General features: G+C 40.2%; 1 protein-coding gene across 1 annotated transcript in view; it reads left to right on the top strand.

The window, feature by feature from the left end:
• Nucleotides 1-620: 620 nt before the first annotated feature.
• Nucleotides 621-14,630, top strand: part of LOC106869264 (heat shock protein 75 kDa, mitochondrial-like) — a 108,679-nt gene continuing 94,669 nt past the window's right edge. The window contains exons 1-2 of the mRNA XM_014914931.3: nucleotides 621-761; nucleotides 3,499-3,702. Coding sequence (XP_014770417.1) covers nucleotides 623-761; nucleotides 3,499-3,702 — 343 coding nt within the window. The 5' untranslated portion in view covers nucleotides 621-622. The remainder of the gene's footprint in view (nucleotides 762-3,498; nucleotides 3,703-14,630) is intronic.

Below are 14,630 nucleotides of genomic sequence, written 5' to 3'. Positions count from 1 at the left end.
CATCTTGGGCAAGTGTCTTCTACTATAGCCTCGGGCCGATCAAAGCCTTGTGAGTTGATTTGGTAGACGGAAACTGAAAGAAGCCTGTCGTATATATGTGTGTATGTGTGTGTATATGTTTGTGTGTCTGTGTTTGTCCCCTCAACAAATGGTGGTGTGCTTACGTCCCCGTAACTTAGCGGTTCGGCAAAAGAGACCGATAGTATAAGTACTAGGCTTACAAAGAATAAGTCCTGGGGTCGATTTGCTCGACTAAAGGCGGTGCCCGAGCATGGCCGTAGTCAAATGACTGAAACTAGTAAAAGAGTAAAAGAGTAATACATATTTACAGACCGACAGACACACAAACTGACATATACACACCCCTCCTTGTATACATTATATACACACATATACATCAGGGCATAAATAACAACACCGAAGAAAAGTTTTAAACGCGTTTTATGTAAAAGATTGCTACGTGGATGTACACACACACACACACACACACACACACACACATACATTTCATTCATTAAAAAGAAATAAATAAATCTGCCATCACTCAGCTGATTGCAGTTTCAATCCTTGTCAATTGCGTGTGACCTCTTAGAGGTCATTTCATATCTCAGAAAGAGGCTGTATGAAAATGGCGACTTCTATCCGTACATGTGTTCTTCCGCCGTTCTACCGTTGTTTAACAATGAGAAAATTATCAACCTGTGTGCGTCCTCTACGAACTGTTGCCCTGCACACGAAGGCCACTAGGTCTCACTCTGTCGGTAAGGACATTAAAAAAAACACATAACATATCCCCTTGTCCTCATCATTAATAACACTACCACCACCATCATCATCTTCTCTGTGTACCTCCATCTCTCTCTCTTTCTATTTAACACCTTAATTGCAAATAACCACACGATCTGACCGTATTTACGCTTCGATCCATCCATTCACTAGTTTGTCTGTGTATTCATCTCTCTGTCTATCGGTAAAGATGTCGAATCTGTAATTAAACACCAGCTTCTCTGTTCATAACGAAAGGAACCACATAGAAACGAAATGCTACATTTCTCCACCTAATTTACAAATAAATGATCGTTTTACTTAAATGACTAACTAACATTAATTAAACTAACCTCTTTATTGTATATTTTATAGATCTAAAACACCATACCTTGGAATATTTGTCGATGTTCAGGGATTCCACACGTGTGTAGTGTGAATAAATACGTTATTGAGACAACGAGGGAATCTGTAATTACTGTGGCTAATTAAACTGAGTTAATTACAGTTTTATAGTAGAATTTCTAAACAATAAAGTACCATAATTTAGAATTGTGAATATTTGAGGGATTCCAGCATGTAATTTCTATGTGGCCCCTTCCGTTTTGTATGGAAGGTCATTTATGGACAGATTCGAAACTTTACCTATGTATGTAACTGTTTCTGCCGCTGAATATTAAATTATAAAATCATGTACGTTTATACACACACATATATACATATATGCTGATATATATATATATATATATATATATATATATATATATATATATATATATATATATATATATGTGTGTGTGTGTGTGTATGTATGTATCTCATACATACACACCCATATAAACACGTGTTTAGCACCACGGTGAAGGAGTATGTGGTCTTTTATTAATATTTTATTATCACTAATGTATGTGCGTGTTATAACAGGAGAGAGGGAGGGTGATATGATTCTGTGACGTTCATGCACATTCGCAAAAACATTGAAATAGAGATCTAACAGAAATAAAAAAGAACCGAAGTTAAAATAGCTCCCCTGAAGAACAGGAACCAGTTTACGGACACCGTTCACCTGGAGTGGAATCTCTCAATATTTATGAATGTTTCCGTTATACTATCAATTCATACAACCTCTGTAGACCTGATACACCCTACCACACACTCGTACACACGTACAAACATTTCAAACACACGCTTATACACGTATTTCTACACAGGTAACCCTTCGGAGATGATACCGAAAGATTGCCTTTACATATAGATAGAAAGATATATATATATATATATAATATCGATATTATTAGAATGTATTTGCGTCTTTTATTTAATTACTCTGTTGATCGGTTATATTGTTCCATTCTATCTATCTATCTATCTATCTATCTATCCATCTATGTCCTGTTCCTCACGTGTTGCTCGTATTTACCCTTCAAAGTACCTGCCTACCAACCAAACAACCGATCTACTCAACTACGCCGCTATACATACATATATATATATATATATATATATATATATATATGTGTGTGTGTGTATATATAACCTTTCCCTAAGTCCCATTTATCGACCTCTGCAGTCGCTCGAGCTGCTAGAAATACCAGCTAAATCTCCTTCAAATCATACCATACTGCCATAAAACACACACACACACACATGCGGTGTACGCATGTTTGGGACATTTTTGATCATAGGTCATCTCGGTCGTGGCTAGCCTAGGGCTAAACAACAACAATAACAAATACCTATTTACCCTTAGCTTTACTATGTGTAGTCGGTATCGCTTTCTCCTTGACACAGTGCTAAAGGGCATCGCCGCACATGATCGTTCGATGTGCTAGAAATAGCAGTCAACTTCCCCTAAAATTACACCCTTCTGTCTTAGAGAAAAAAAAAAGTGTCACATTAAGTAATGTTTGAATACTTATATATATATATATATAAACTGGATCGTCGAATCTGGAGTGTCTTTGATTATCGGATGAATGAGGTTTGACTTGGCTCAGAATAACGAGACAACGATAGAGCTTGTATTTAGTTGTTTAGCCTGCTAGAAATGGCAGCCAAATCTCCTTTAAATTATGCCTTAAAAATGAATGATACAAATAGAGACGGCAGACATCATAGGTTTGCTTATTCTGGACTAACCTGGGTTTAAACAACAACAGCCTTTGCCTTCTTATACGGTAGCTGTGTGGTTAAGAAGCTTGCTTTGCAGCCACATGTTTTCTGGTTCAATCCCACTGCATAGCACCTTAGGCAAGTGTCTTTTTCTGTCGACCTTGTGAGTGGATTTGGTTGAGAGAAACTAGTGAAGCCTGTTATGTGTGTGTGTGTTTTTTTTTCTTTATCTCCCTCACCTCCACTGCTTGACAACCGCTGTTGGTTTGTTTATGTCCCCTTGACCTAGCAGTTTAGGAAGTGACCATATGAAGTAGATTCTTATGACTGCAAAAACTCAGGACAGACATAAGACTGATTTGCAAAACATGAACAAACACATACAGAGCGTTAGGAAGGGCATCCAGCTGTAGAAACTCTGCCAGATCAGATTGGAGCCTGGTGCAGCCGTCTGGTTCGCCAGTCCTCAGTCAAATCGTCCAACCCATGCTAGCATGGAAAGCAGACGTTAAACGATGATGATGATGAGAGCATGAATGAAAATCACACAAAAAACACACACACACACACATACATATACATCCATCCATATATAACTGTCTCTTTTTCTTTGTTTATCAGCTGAAGTTTACCGGTCCATCAACTGTTCAGCCAAAGACCAGGCTTTAAGACCATCAAGATTCCTTACAAGGAATTTCTCCAGCCCATTGCAAAGTATATGTTCCAGCCGTTATTTGAGCTCATCTGCTCAAGAATCAGTCGATGACAGCAGTAGCACCGAGGATGATTACCATTCCATCATAAAAAGCGATGAATGTGCAAAAGGTAAGATTTTGTTTGATTGTTTTTTTTACAATATCATTTTTGTTTATTTCTTTATTTTAGGTCTGTTTTTTTCAGGCCAGAAATGGTTAGATGACTATATTATTGAGGCATTGTTTTACTGCCAGATGCCCTTTGCCCTTTATCTATTTTTAGTTGTTTAGCTTCATAATGGTCTCTTATTTAGTCTGAAGGCCAGCAATTTTGAGGGGAGGGGTTCACTCTAGCTCCCCCTCTCCTTTCAAAATCTTGTGAACTCACTCACCCACCCACTCACCCTCTCCGATCCCTGGTCCACTTCACTATATACACCACCCCTGTAACTTGGGTGTAAGGCCCCTTCCTCTCTTCCCCCATCACATCTTCACCACTTTCTCTCTTTCCTCTCTCTCTCTCTTTCTCCCCCTATTTGAGGTAACCATATTCCTCTTCTACTGCAAGACACCCTTTCTGTCCCTCAATACCACTCGCCCACAAGTTGAGGGACCTTGTCCTGCAAAGTTACTTGGTGACCTCACTACTGTTCATTATTTACATTTGACGGACATTTGTCCTCATCATGTGTGTGTGTGTGTGTATATATATATATATATATATATATATATATGTGTGTGTGTGTGTTTTTATGTGAGTGTGCCTTTGTGTCTGTTTGTCACCATCACTTGACAACTGTTGTTGGTGTGTTTATGTCCCTGAAACTTAGCTGTTTGACTAAAGAGACTGATAGAATAAGTACTAGGCTTACAAAGAATAAGTCCTGGGGTTGATTTCCTCGACTAAAGGCGGTGCTCCAGCATGGTCGCATTTAAATGACTGAAACAAGTAAAAGGATAAAAGAATATATATTTAATATATATATATATATAAAATTTATATTCTTTTATCATGTTTTGGTCATTAGACTGCAGCCATGCTGGGGCACTGTATATATGTGTGTGTATATATATATATATATCTGTGTGTGTGCGTGTATATATATATATATATGTGTGTGTGTGTGTATGTGTGTGTGTATACACGCACAAACATACCACAAGGCATTCAATCCGGCTCTTGTATCATTTCTGTCAGCTTAACAATTTAATCACAACAACAGCGACAATGATGACGATGATGATGATGATGATGATGATGCTGGCTTGAAATAGATTCTAGAACCATCCAGATAGTTTATTCCATAGGCCCATCTCCTTCTACGTATCACTTAATTCAATTTTCGAAATCCAATCATTCCCTGAAAGAGAAGTTATTAGCATTCCAGTACATTGACCAATTAGATAAATAGGTGATTGGGCTGTAGTGGCGGTGGTGGTCGGTGGCAGTGGTGGTGATGGTTGCAATTGTGGTGCTGTGTAGTTTCTGTAGTGATGGTGGTGGTGCTGGTGCTGGTGATGATGGTTGCAGCGCTGGTAGTGGTGGTGGTGGTGTTGATGGTGATAGTGATGGTGGTGGTTGTAGGCAACATGGTGGTCATGATTGGGATGATGATGATGATGGTGATGGTGGTAGTTCTGTTTGACATTAACATGATGATGTTGATGATTAAATGATGCTGGTAATGTGACGATGATGATGATGATGACAGTAGTGATGGATGCAGTAGTAGTAGTAGTAGTAGTAGTAGTAGGGTGTAGGGGGTCATGTTGATAATAGTGATTGTGACGATAATGATGTTAACTGGGGGAGTTTTATTTATTTATTTTTTCCTTTTTGCTTTGTGGAATTGTAACTTTTGTCTTGCAGAAAGCACTATAACACCACCATTATTATTATTATTATTAGTAGTAGTAGTAGTAGTAGTAGTAGTAGCAGTAGCAGCAGCAGCAGCAGTGGTTGAAGTGCTGGTGAGAGTTAAAGTACATTATTGCTGGGTGATGTTGATTGACTTTAGGGGTGTAGGCCAGTAGGAGGGCGGGGGCTGTATAATGTAGGTGTTGATGACTATGATTGTATCGCTGTTGATGATGAAGGCTTGAGGATCTTTGCTAATGTGCACGGCTGCTCTAAATTGGGTTGCTAATTGCTTTGGTGTGCATCAGCTTCGTTGCAGTAAGTTTGGTAAACAGGGTTATTGCTGCAAGTGATGGCACCGGTTTTTAAGTTATTCAATTCAATTCCATCAGAGTCTTCCTCGGCTGATAATCGAGTCTCTTTTGGCAGTTGTAGCAGCAGCGTGCCGTCTTGTTTATTAGTGGACAGACCAAGTCTTGACGAGGAAAGCAATATGACACGAGAAAAAGGAGCTGATTTTTACGGGATTTCCAAGCTGTCTCTTCATCTGTTGCTAACTCTTTGCTAACCATTTTACATCATTACAAGCTGCAACAGCGTTTAACTATTGCATTGTTGCTAACCAAAACAGCTCTAGCTCTTGTGATGTTGCTAATGCATTTGTGCTCGCAGCAGTAGCGTTAAGTTTTTGTGCTGTTGCTAACCACTTCCGCATTACTACCAGTCATTGTGGTGTTAACAACGCTTGTACTGTTGCTAAGCACCACTGAGCTGTTGCAAGCTGCAACGGTGTTAATTCTTATATTTTTGCTAACTGCAATGGCAACGTTAGCATTTTTTTTTTTGTTGTTGTTGCCAGCTCTTTTTGTTAACCACACTGGTGTTAACCTTTGTGCTGTTGCTAACTACCATTATCTACATTGTTTCTAGCCACAGTAGTGCTAACTCTTGTTACTTGCTACAAGGTCATTATTCATTTGTGATGTTAATAGCTCTTAATTACTAGCCATAACAGTGTTAACATTCTATGCTGACAATGACTTCTATTGCTGTTATTTCTAGGAGATCGAGTGACCCTCCAAAGCAAAATTTCTAATCTTTTCACTACAAAGGACCTCCACTTTTTATTTAGCCCTTTTTTTACCATAGCACTGTTGAATTAAGGGGCCTTTGTTTTGATTCATTTTGAAAATACTGAAGAATTCAGGAAAAACTTTTGTCACGATTAAACCTGGGTTTGGACCATAAACTAACATGATATTTTGAAGAAAGGTTTTTAATTTAGATTACATTAAAACCAGAAGTTTGGGGTCACAGAACCACGTTGTTTTTGGAGGTTTGGTATGAAAAGAGTTTTATGGATTTTCTCACAGACTCCCAATCTACTTCAACAAATTTTGAACTCAGCTCATGAACCAAGGAACAATCTTTGTGGGTCACTCACGGTGATCTGCCGAAACCCTCAGTATTACCTCTGTGGCACTCCTTCAGCAGCGTGTGCTTCTCTTTCCCTGTACTATCTCTGTGGACGTCCCCTTGTGTTATAGCCTTCCCTGTTAGCTTATAGGGTTAAGGGGTTTAAGGGTTGCTTTTGTGCAAAACTGGGTCTTCTTAGAGGCAACCCCATTTGTCCATTGATAGGGGATGATGGATTGCACAGGATGAAGCTAGGGGTGATTTGATTGCTGGAAAGGGGCCACATGTTTGCTCCTGCTGTATAATGGTGGTAGTGTTGGTCACCCTAGCTACAAAGAAATGGTGGCATGATTGTATATTGTATTGACATGGTCTTCACAGCCATCACAATGGCCATCATCATCATCATCATAATTATCCCTGCCATCATTACCATCACCATCATCATCATCATCACAATAGCCATTCCTATTTATACTATAACTGGCTTTCATCATCATCATCATCATCATCGTCGTCATCATCATCATCGTCGTCATCATCATCATCATCGTCATCATCATCATCATCATCGTCGTCATCATCGTCGTCGTCATCGTCGTCATCCTATTTTATATATCTATTCTGAAATAGCATGGTTTGTATAAAAATCAATCTTATGTGTGTCTGAGTGTGTGTATGTGTTTGAGAGTGTGTGTGTGTGTGTGTTGTGAAATGTGGTCAAAAGGTGGGTAGAGGGGGAGTAAGTGTCATTCCACTGCAAGAGTTGCAGGAAGTAGGACCAATGGTGGTGGTGGTGTTGGATGGACAGAGGCTGACTGTCCACTCCAGCCAACCTACTGGTCAACCAGCCATCTGGCTAACTGACCACTAGGCTGGTCAGTGTACAGAACCAAAACAACTGTCTCTGGACAACAGTCTAGCCAGTTCTCTGGACATGGTTACCTTGGTAACAGGAGCTCTGATGTGGTCAGACTGATTGAATGCTTTAGAGTGTGAAGAATTGTGTGTGTGTGTGTGTGTGAGTAAAAGAGCAAGGAGAGAATCTCTCTGTGTGTATGTCTGTGTGTGATAGAGAGAGAGAGAGAGAGAGAGAGAGAGTGTGTGTGTAAGTGTCTGATTATTCCTGTGACGTGTGAAGGTATCTTTTTGTGTGTATGTGTGTGTGTACTTGAGAGAAGTGAATCTGTGTGTGTATGTGATAGAGAAAGAGAGAGAGAAGCAGTATGTGTGTGTATGTATGTGCATCAGAATATATGTATGTCTGTCAGTGTGCACATGAGTGTGTGTATAGTTGTGTGTGTGTGTGTGTGTATGCAATTGTGAAGCAATCGCGAAGCAACAGTTTCAATCCTGCTATAGGACATCTCAGACCAGTGTCTTTTACCATAAGCTTAAGGTGAGATCAAATCTTGTGAGTGAAATTAGTTTCACGGAAACTGTGTGGAAGCATCATCATTGTCATCAGCATCATCATCATCATCATTTTTAACAGCCACTTTTCCATACTTGCTTATATCATGGAAATATCTTGTGGCAGATTTTCTACAGCCAAGACCCCCTTCCTGTTGCCACCCACCCCCACCTGTTTCCAGGCAAGGTAGTAATACCACCTGTATGATGGTGGCACTTACTTACAAGCATCACATTATGTTGAAACTAAGTGACACACAGACACAAGTTTTCGTTATCATTTAACAACCTCTTTTCCATGCTTGCCTGGGTCAGACAGAATTCATTGAAGCAGATTTTCAAGCACCGGATGCCCTTCCATTTCCAAGTAAGGTAATGTTTCCTCGTTACTAGACATGGAAATGAAGGACACCTCTTGTATGACATTGATGCTTGTTTACAATGACCATGTGATATCAAGGCAAAGAGTAACACACACGTGTTCATTACACATACAAACATACACACACATTCACATACAAACATACATCTGTATATTATAATGTATATATATATGTGTGTGTGTGTGTGTGTGATGAGCTTCTTTCAGTTTCCCTCTACCAAAACCATTCACAAGGCTTTGGTCAGCTCAGGGCTATGGGCTATCATAGAAGACGTTTGCCACTGGGGGGACTGAACCCAGATCCACATGGTTGGGAAGCAAACCTCTTGACCACATAGCCAAGCCTGCATCCACTCTCCTTTCCTTACAACAACAGCAACAACAACAACATCCTGATTAAACCCACAATAATGACTAGTGTACTTCTTCCTCTTCCTCTTCCCTCGTCTTTTTCCCTTATCTTCTCTTCCTTTCTCATCCTCCTCCCTCTTGCTCTTCCTTTTCTTTTTTCTCTTCCTCAATTTCCTCCTCCCCCTCTTCTCATCTGTTTCTTTCCTCCTCTGCTTTTATCTTCTTCTCCCTGTCAGTTTTTCTTCCTGTTCTTTTCCTGCCCTCCTCATCCCCCTCCCTACTCTTCAACTCCCTCCTCCTCTCTTATTCACTCCTACCACTCTCTCTCTCTCTCTCTATCGCTCCTCTTCCTTTATCCCTCTTCCCTCTCCTTTCCATCATGACCGCCACCCCCACCCCCACGACCATCTTTCATTTCTCTATTCCTCCCCTTCTCCTCCACACCACAACACACAACCACCACCACCACCCTACACTTCACATTTATCCTCTTCTCCCTCCTCCTCTCTCTCATCCGACACTTCTTTTTTTTAACAAGATCCTTTACTCACTGCTCTTACTCCTCTTCCTTCTCCCCCTCCTCTGAGGCCTTATGCTTCTTCCCCCCCGCCGTCTGCCCCCCCCCCATACTTGGACAATGCCCATCATCAACATCATCGTCATCGTCATATCATCCTCTCTGCCCACTCTGCAGCAACAGCTGTAATTAACTTGACCTAGAAATGTCAACGCAATATATGTGCATTCATATGCGTGGGCAGCAATGCATGTGCATTTATGGATGCATCTTAGGTTATGTGTGGTTATACATTCGCACATGTGTGTGTGTGTGTGTGTGTGTGCGTGCATGCATCTGCAGCCGTGTATAACTGCATCAGTGATTGTGTGTGTGTGTGTGTGTATGTGTGTATTCATGTAGCTGTGCATGTACTGAAGCATCTGGCTGTGCATCTGTGCATTTATAACTTGTAATTGTGCATATGTGTGTTTGCCATTGTACATACCTATAGGAATACATCTGCATAAGTGTGAGACTATGTAAATAGATAGATAGACATACATACATACATACACATATATATATATGTGTTATATATATACATACATATAGATAGATAGATCGACAGATATACATAAATATACATGTGTATATATTTATATATTCACATATATGCACACATAAAGCTAGATAGATATATTGATACATAGATATACATATATATGTGTGTGTGTATATATATATATATATATAGATAGATAGATATACATACATATGTATATAGATACAGGCATGTCTGTAGATGCATATATATGTAATTGTGTGCGCATACAAGCATTTCTAATTGCACATGTGTGTACATTTATGCATATACATGTCTCATGATTGCATTGAAGAATGTGTATACATACATACATATATATATATATATATATATATGCATACACATTTATATATATGTATACATGCACAAACACACATATATATATATGCACATTTTTCTGTAAAGGTAACTAGTATATATATGTGTGTGTGTGCATATGTATATGCTTGTGTGCATGCATTTTTGTACAAAAAGAGTCTGTGTGTATGCATTTATATTAATTGCAATATATACATGCATCTGTGGCACTGCATATGGAGATATATGCAAATATTCATCGTCATTTGCTGGTTTGTATGCATTGTAACTATAATGTGCATTTGTGCATTAGCGACTGCACGCGTTGATATAGTCAGTATGTATGTATTTGTGTGTGTGCATGTATGTGTACATGTGTAATCGGTAGCAATGACTCTGTTGCATTAGTATGCTTCAACTCGAATGGCAGAAATTTCATAGAGACCGTAACGCCGATGCAATATCTGCAACTGCTGTGACTATGGTGGACAATCATAAACGAGGCTATTTTTAGTAGCCACCACATCAACACCAGGGAAATGGCATCTGTATCATCAGCACCCTCTCAAGACCAGTTTCTGCTGGCGCTGTGACATCTCCATCCATCCATCCATCCACTCAGATATCGCTCTTCCGCGTTTGCGGATGCCAGCTGCATGCACAGCTCTTTGTTGCAACAACATCTGCAACTGCTGTCACATAATCATACAAAGATCCAGCTTTTTAGAGAATTTGTAATGCTTCTCAGCCGTTTTTTGCTCATAGACCCCCTTTTATCCCTGTTTTACCCTAACTGGACCTCTATGGCCATTCTATGGATATAAAAAGAATCCTGTTACGTTTGTATAATTAGTTATTAATTAGGAATCGTATAAAAGAAATTGTTTCAGTATTTTGTGTATTTCTAGAACCATAACCAACTTATTGCAGATAAATTTTAACAAAATCTTCCAAGGGGCTGCTAAGAAGTTCCTGGCTGTAAGAGTATCATGAAAGGCCTGGTTGGAGGCCCAACCTTCCGAGTTCTTTTACAGGGCTTAGAAAAACTGAAGGGCCACTGCAATAAGGGTGTGAATCTGAGAAGGGGAATATGTTGAATAAAATCATTATTAACCGGTCTTCCAGTATTTTCTTTTACCCAAAGCCAAGAACTTTTCCACTCCCCGCCTCATGTGTGTGTGTGTGTGTGTGTGTGTGTGTGCCGCTGGACTGGCTCCTGTGCAGGTGGCACGTAAAATACACCATTTTGAGCGTGGCCGTTGCCAGTACCGCCTGACTGGCCTTCGTGCCGGTGGCATGTAAAAGCACCCACTATACTCTCGGAGTGGTTGGCATTAGGAAGGGCATCCAGTTGTAGAAACTCTGCCAAATCAGATTGGAGCCTGGTGTAGCCATCTGGTTCACCAGTCCTCAGTCAAATCGTCCAACCCATGCCAGCATGGAAAGCGGACGTTAAACGACAATGATGATGATGATGATGATGATAAGGTTGCTGCAAAGTTCCTGGTTTTAAGAGTATTGTGAAAGGCCTGGCTGGAGGCCCAACTTTCCAAGTTCTTTTTACAGGGCTTAGAAAAACTGAAGGACCGCTGCAATGAGTGTGTGAATCTGAGAGGGGAATGTGTTGAATAAAACCGTTATTAACTGATCACCCTGTATTTTCGTTTACCCAAAGCTAGGAAGTTTTTCAGCCCCACCCCCTCATACATGGACCCTCCAAGAGTCATATGGTCCCTGGTTGGGAACCACCGGGCTGTACGGCACTACAACTCATCATACCAGTCAGTCCCCAAATTAAATTGAGCCCTGTTTGTCTACCCCCTTCCCATCCGCACCCTGCTTACATGCACACACGAAGAATTCATTCACACACACACACACACACACACACATATTACCAACCACTTGGTTCTGGGGCCAGTCCCACTGCGTGGCACCTTGAGCAAGTGTCTTCTACTCTTCTACTATAGCCTTTGACTGATCAAAGCCTTGTGAGTGGATTTAGTAGATGGAAACTGGAAGAAGCCCGTTGTATATATATATATATATATATATATATATGTGTGTGTGTGTGTGTGTGTATATGTTTGTGCGTCTGTCCCCTCCCCCCCCCACCATCACTTGACAACTGATTCTGGCGTGTTTACATCCTCGTAACTTAGCAGTTCAGCTAAAGAGACCGATAGAATAAGTATTAGGCTTATGGAAAATAAGTCCAGGGGTCGATTTGTTCGACTAAAAGCGGTGCTCCAGCATGGCCGCAGTCAAATGACTGAAGCAGATAAAAGAATATCTATATATATATACATACATGCATACATACATACATACATACATACATACACACACACGCACAAAAAATTCATTCATACACTCACACACACTTCTATGTTTGTCTCTCCCCCCTCTCTCTCTTTCTCTCTTTCTCTATCTATGTATACATATGCATGCACACACATTTACTGCTAATTTCATTCATATATATACAGGAACACGTATGACAACACCATACACTGTAACCATTCTATATCATTTCTATACACACACACACACACACAAAGTCAACATGTACATAGATACATACATACATGCATACACACACACACCTTTCATGAGTACACACTTTAAATATATGCACACACACACACACACACACCAGCACCACCACCTCCTCCATTCTCTAAGCACACACACAGTTCTGCACACATGCACATACATACACACATTGCCATTTGTTTGCATGTATTCATATGCACGTTCAAAGCAGTCATACATGCACACACACACACACACACAAACACACTCTCACACATACACACGCACAGTGGGCACTGGCAGATATGCATAGACACACATACCTACACACTACTGGAATGGAGGAACAGAAGGGAGATGGCAGAGGATGGGGAGGAGGAGGGAGAGAAGGGGGTGGTTGTGAGAAAGGATGGGAAGAGGAGGAGATGGTACTATCAATCAAATGAATGAGATTAGATATTTAAAGTAGTGGTGGGAGATAGGGAAAGACTTACATGCATATAGATGGATAGATTAGATAGATAGATAGATAAATAGAGAGATAGATAGAGAGATAGATAGAGAGATAGGTAGGTAGGTAGGTTGACAGAGATAGATAGAGAGAGAGATAGATAGATAGATAGACATTCATATATGCATACAGTCAGATAGATGGATATATGTGTATAGAGAGAGAGAGAGAGGGATGGATGGATGGATGGGTAGACAGATAAATGGATATGTAGATAGATATACAGACAGACAGTTTGATAGATCGATAGGCAGACAAATAGATAGGCAGAGAGACAGACAGATAGATAGGCAGACTGATAGATTGATAGAAAGAGAGAGAGAGAGAGAGAGAGAGAGAGAGGGTGACATAATGGAATAGATAGGTAGGTAGGTAGATAAGTAGATAGATAGATTGATAGATAGGTAGACACATTGATATGGTCACATAGAAATCATAGAAAAAGACTTTGTGTGTGTGTGTGTGTGTGTGTGTAAAGGAAGATAGCTAGCAAACCTAATCTATGGATAGATGTAGCTTGTACTGAGAGATAGGCCCAGCATAAAAGAGATATAGGCCCAGCATAAAAGAGATACAGGTTGGGCATGGAGATAGATGCAGAGAGAGAGAGAGAGAGAGAGATGTGGGGGCATACAGAATGTGGCTGTAATGAGGTGTTTGTAAGGGACAAGTATATTGAAGAGCATACACACAGAGAAGGATGAGGTAAGATTGTTTAAGTGCAAATCACTCTTTCTCTCTCTTTTTCTATATATATATATATATGTGTGTGTGTGTGTGTGTGTGTTTCAATCCGAGAAGATAAATGGCTGTATATTTAGAAAGAAAGAACTGGAATAGGTTAGAGAGAGAGAGAGGGAGAAGAGGGGAGTGTGTAGAGGTAGAGAGACAGATAGATTGAGTGTGTAAGAGAAAAATAGATAAAATATAGAGGTAGAAAGGCTAAGAGACAAACAGGTAGAGAAAGAGAGAGAGAGGAAGAAAAAGATAAATATGAGTGTGTGTACCTGTGTATGTATTTGTGTGTGTCGTAAGTGTGTGTGTGGGGGGGTCGGGGGGGTTGAAATGTTGAGTCAAGCAGGGCTGTAGAACAACCTAATCTGTATTCAAGATGGCTGGTTACATTTGTTTTCATTGAAGAAAATTAACTGAAATTGATCCCAGCTCTCTTTGCTTGGTGCTTGGCTTTTCC

The sequence above is a fragment of the Octopus bimaculoides genome, chromosome 13 (genome assembly GCF_046866305.1).
Source record: "Octopus bimaculoides isolate indiv1 chromosome 13, ASM4686630v1, whole genome shotgun sequence".
Classification (NCBI taxonomy): domain Eukaryota; kingdom Metazoa; phylum Mollusca; class Cephalopoda; order Octopoda; family Octopodidae; genus Octopus; species Octopus bimaculoides.
Note: the sequence above shows the minus strand (reverse complement) of the source record. Positions and strands in the feature narration are given on the sequence as shown.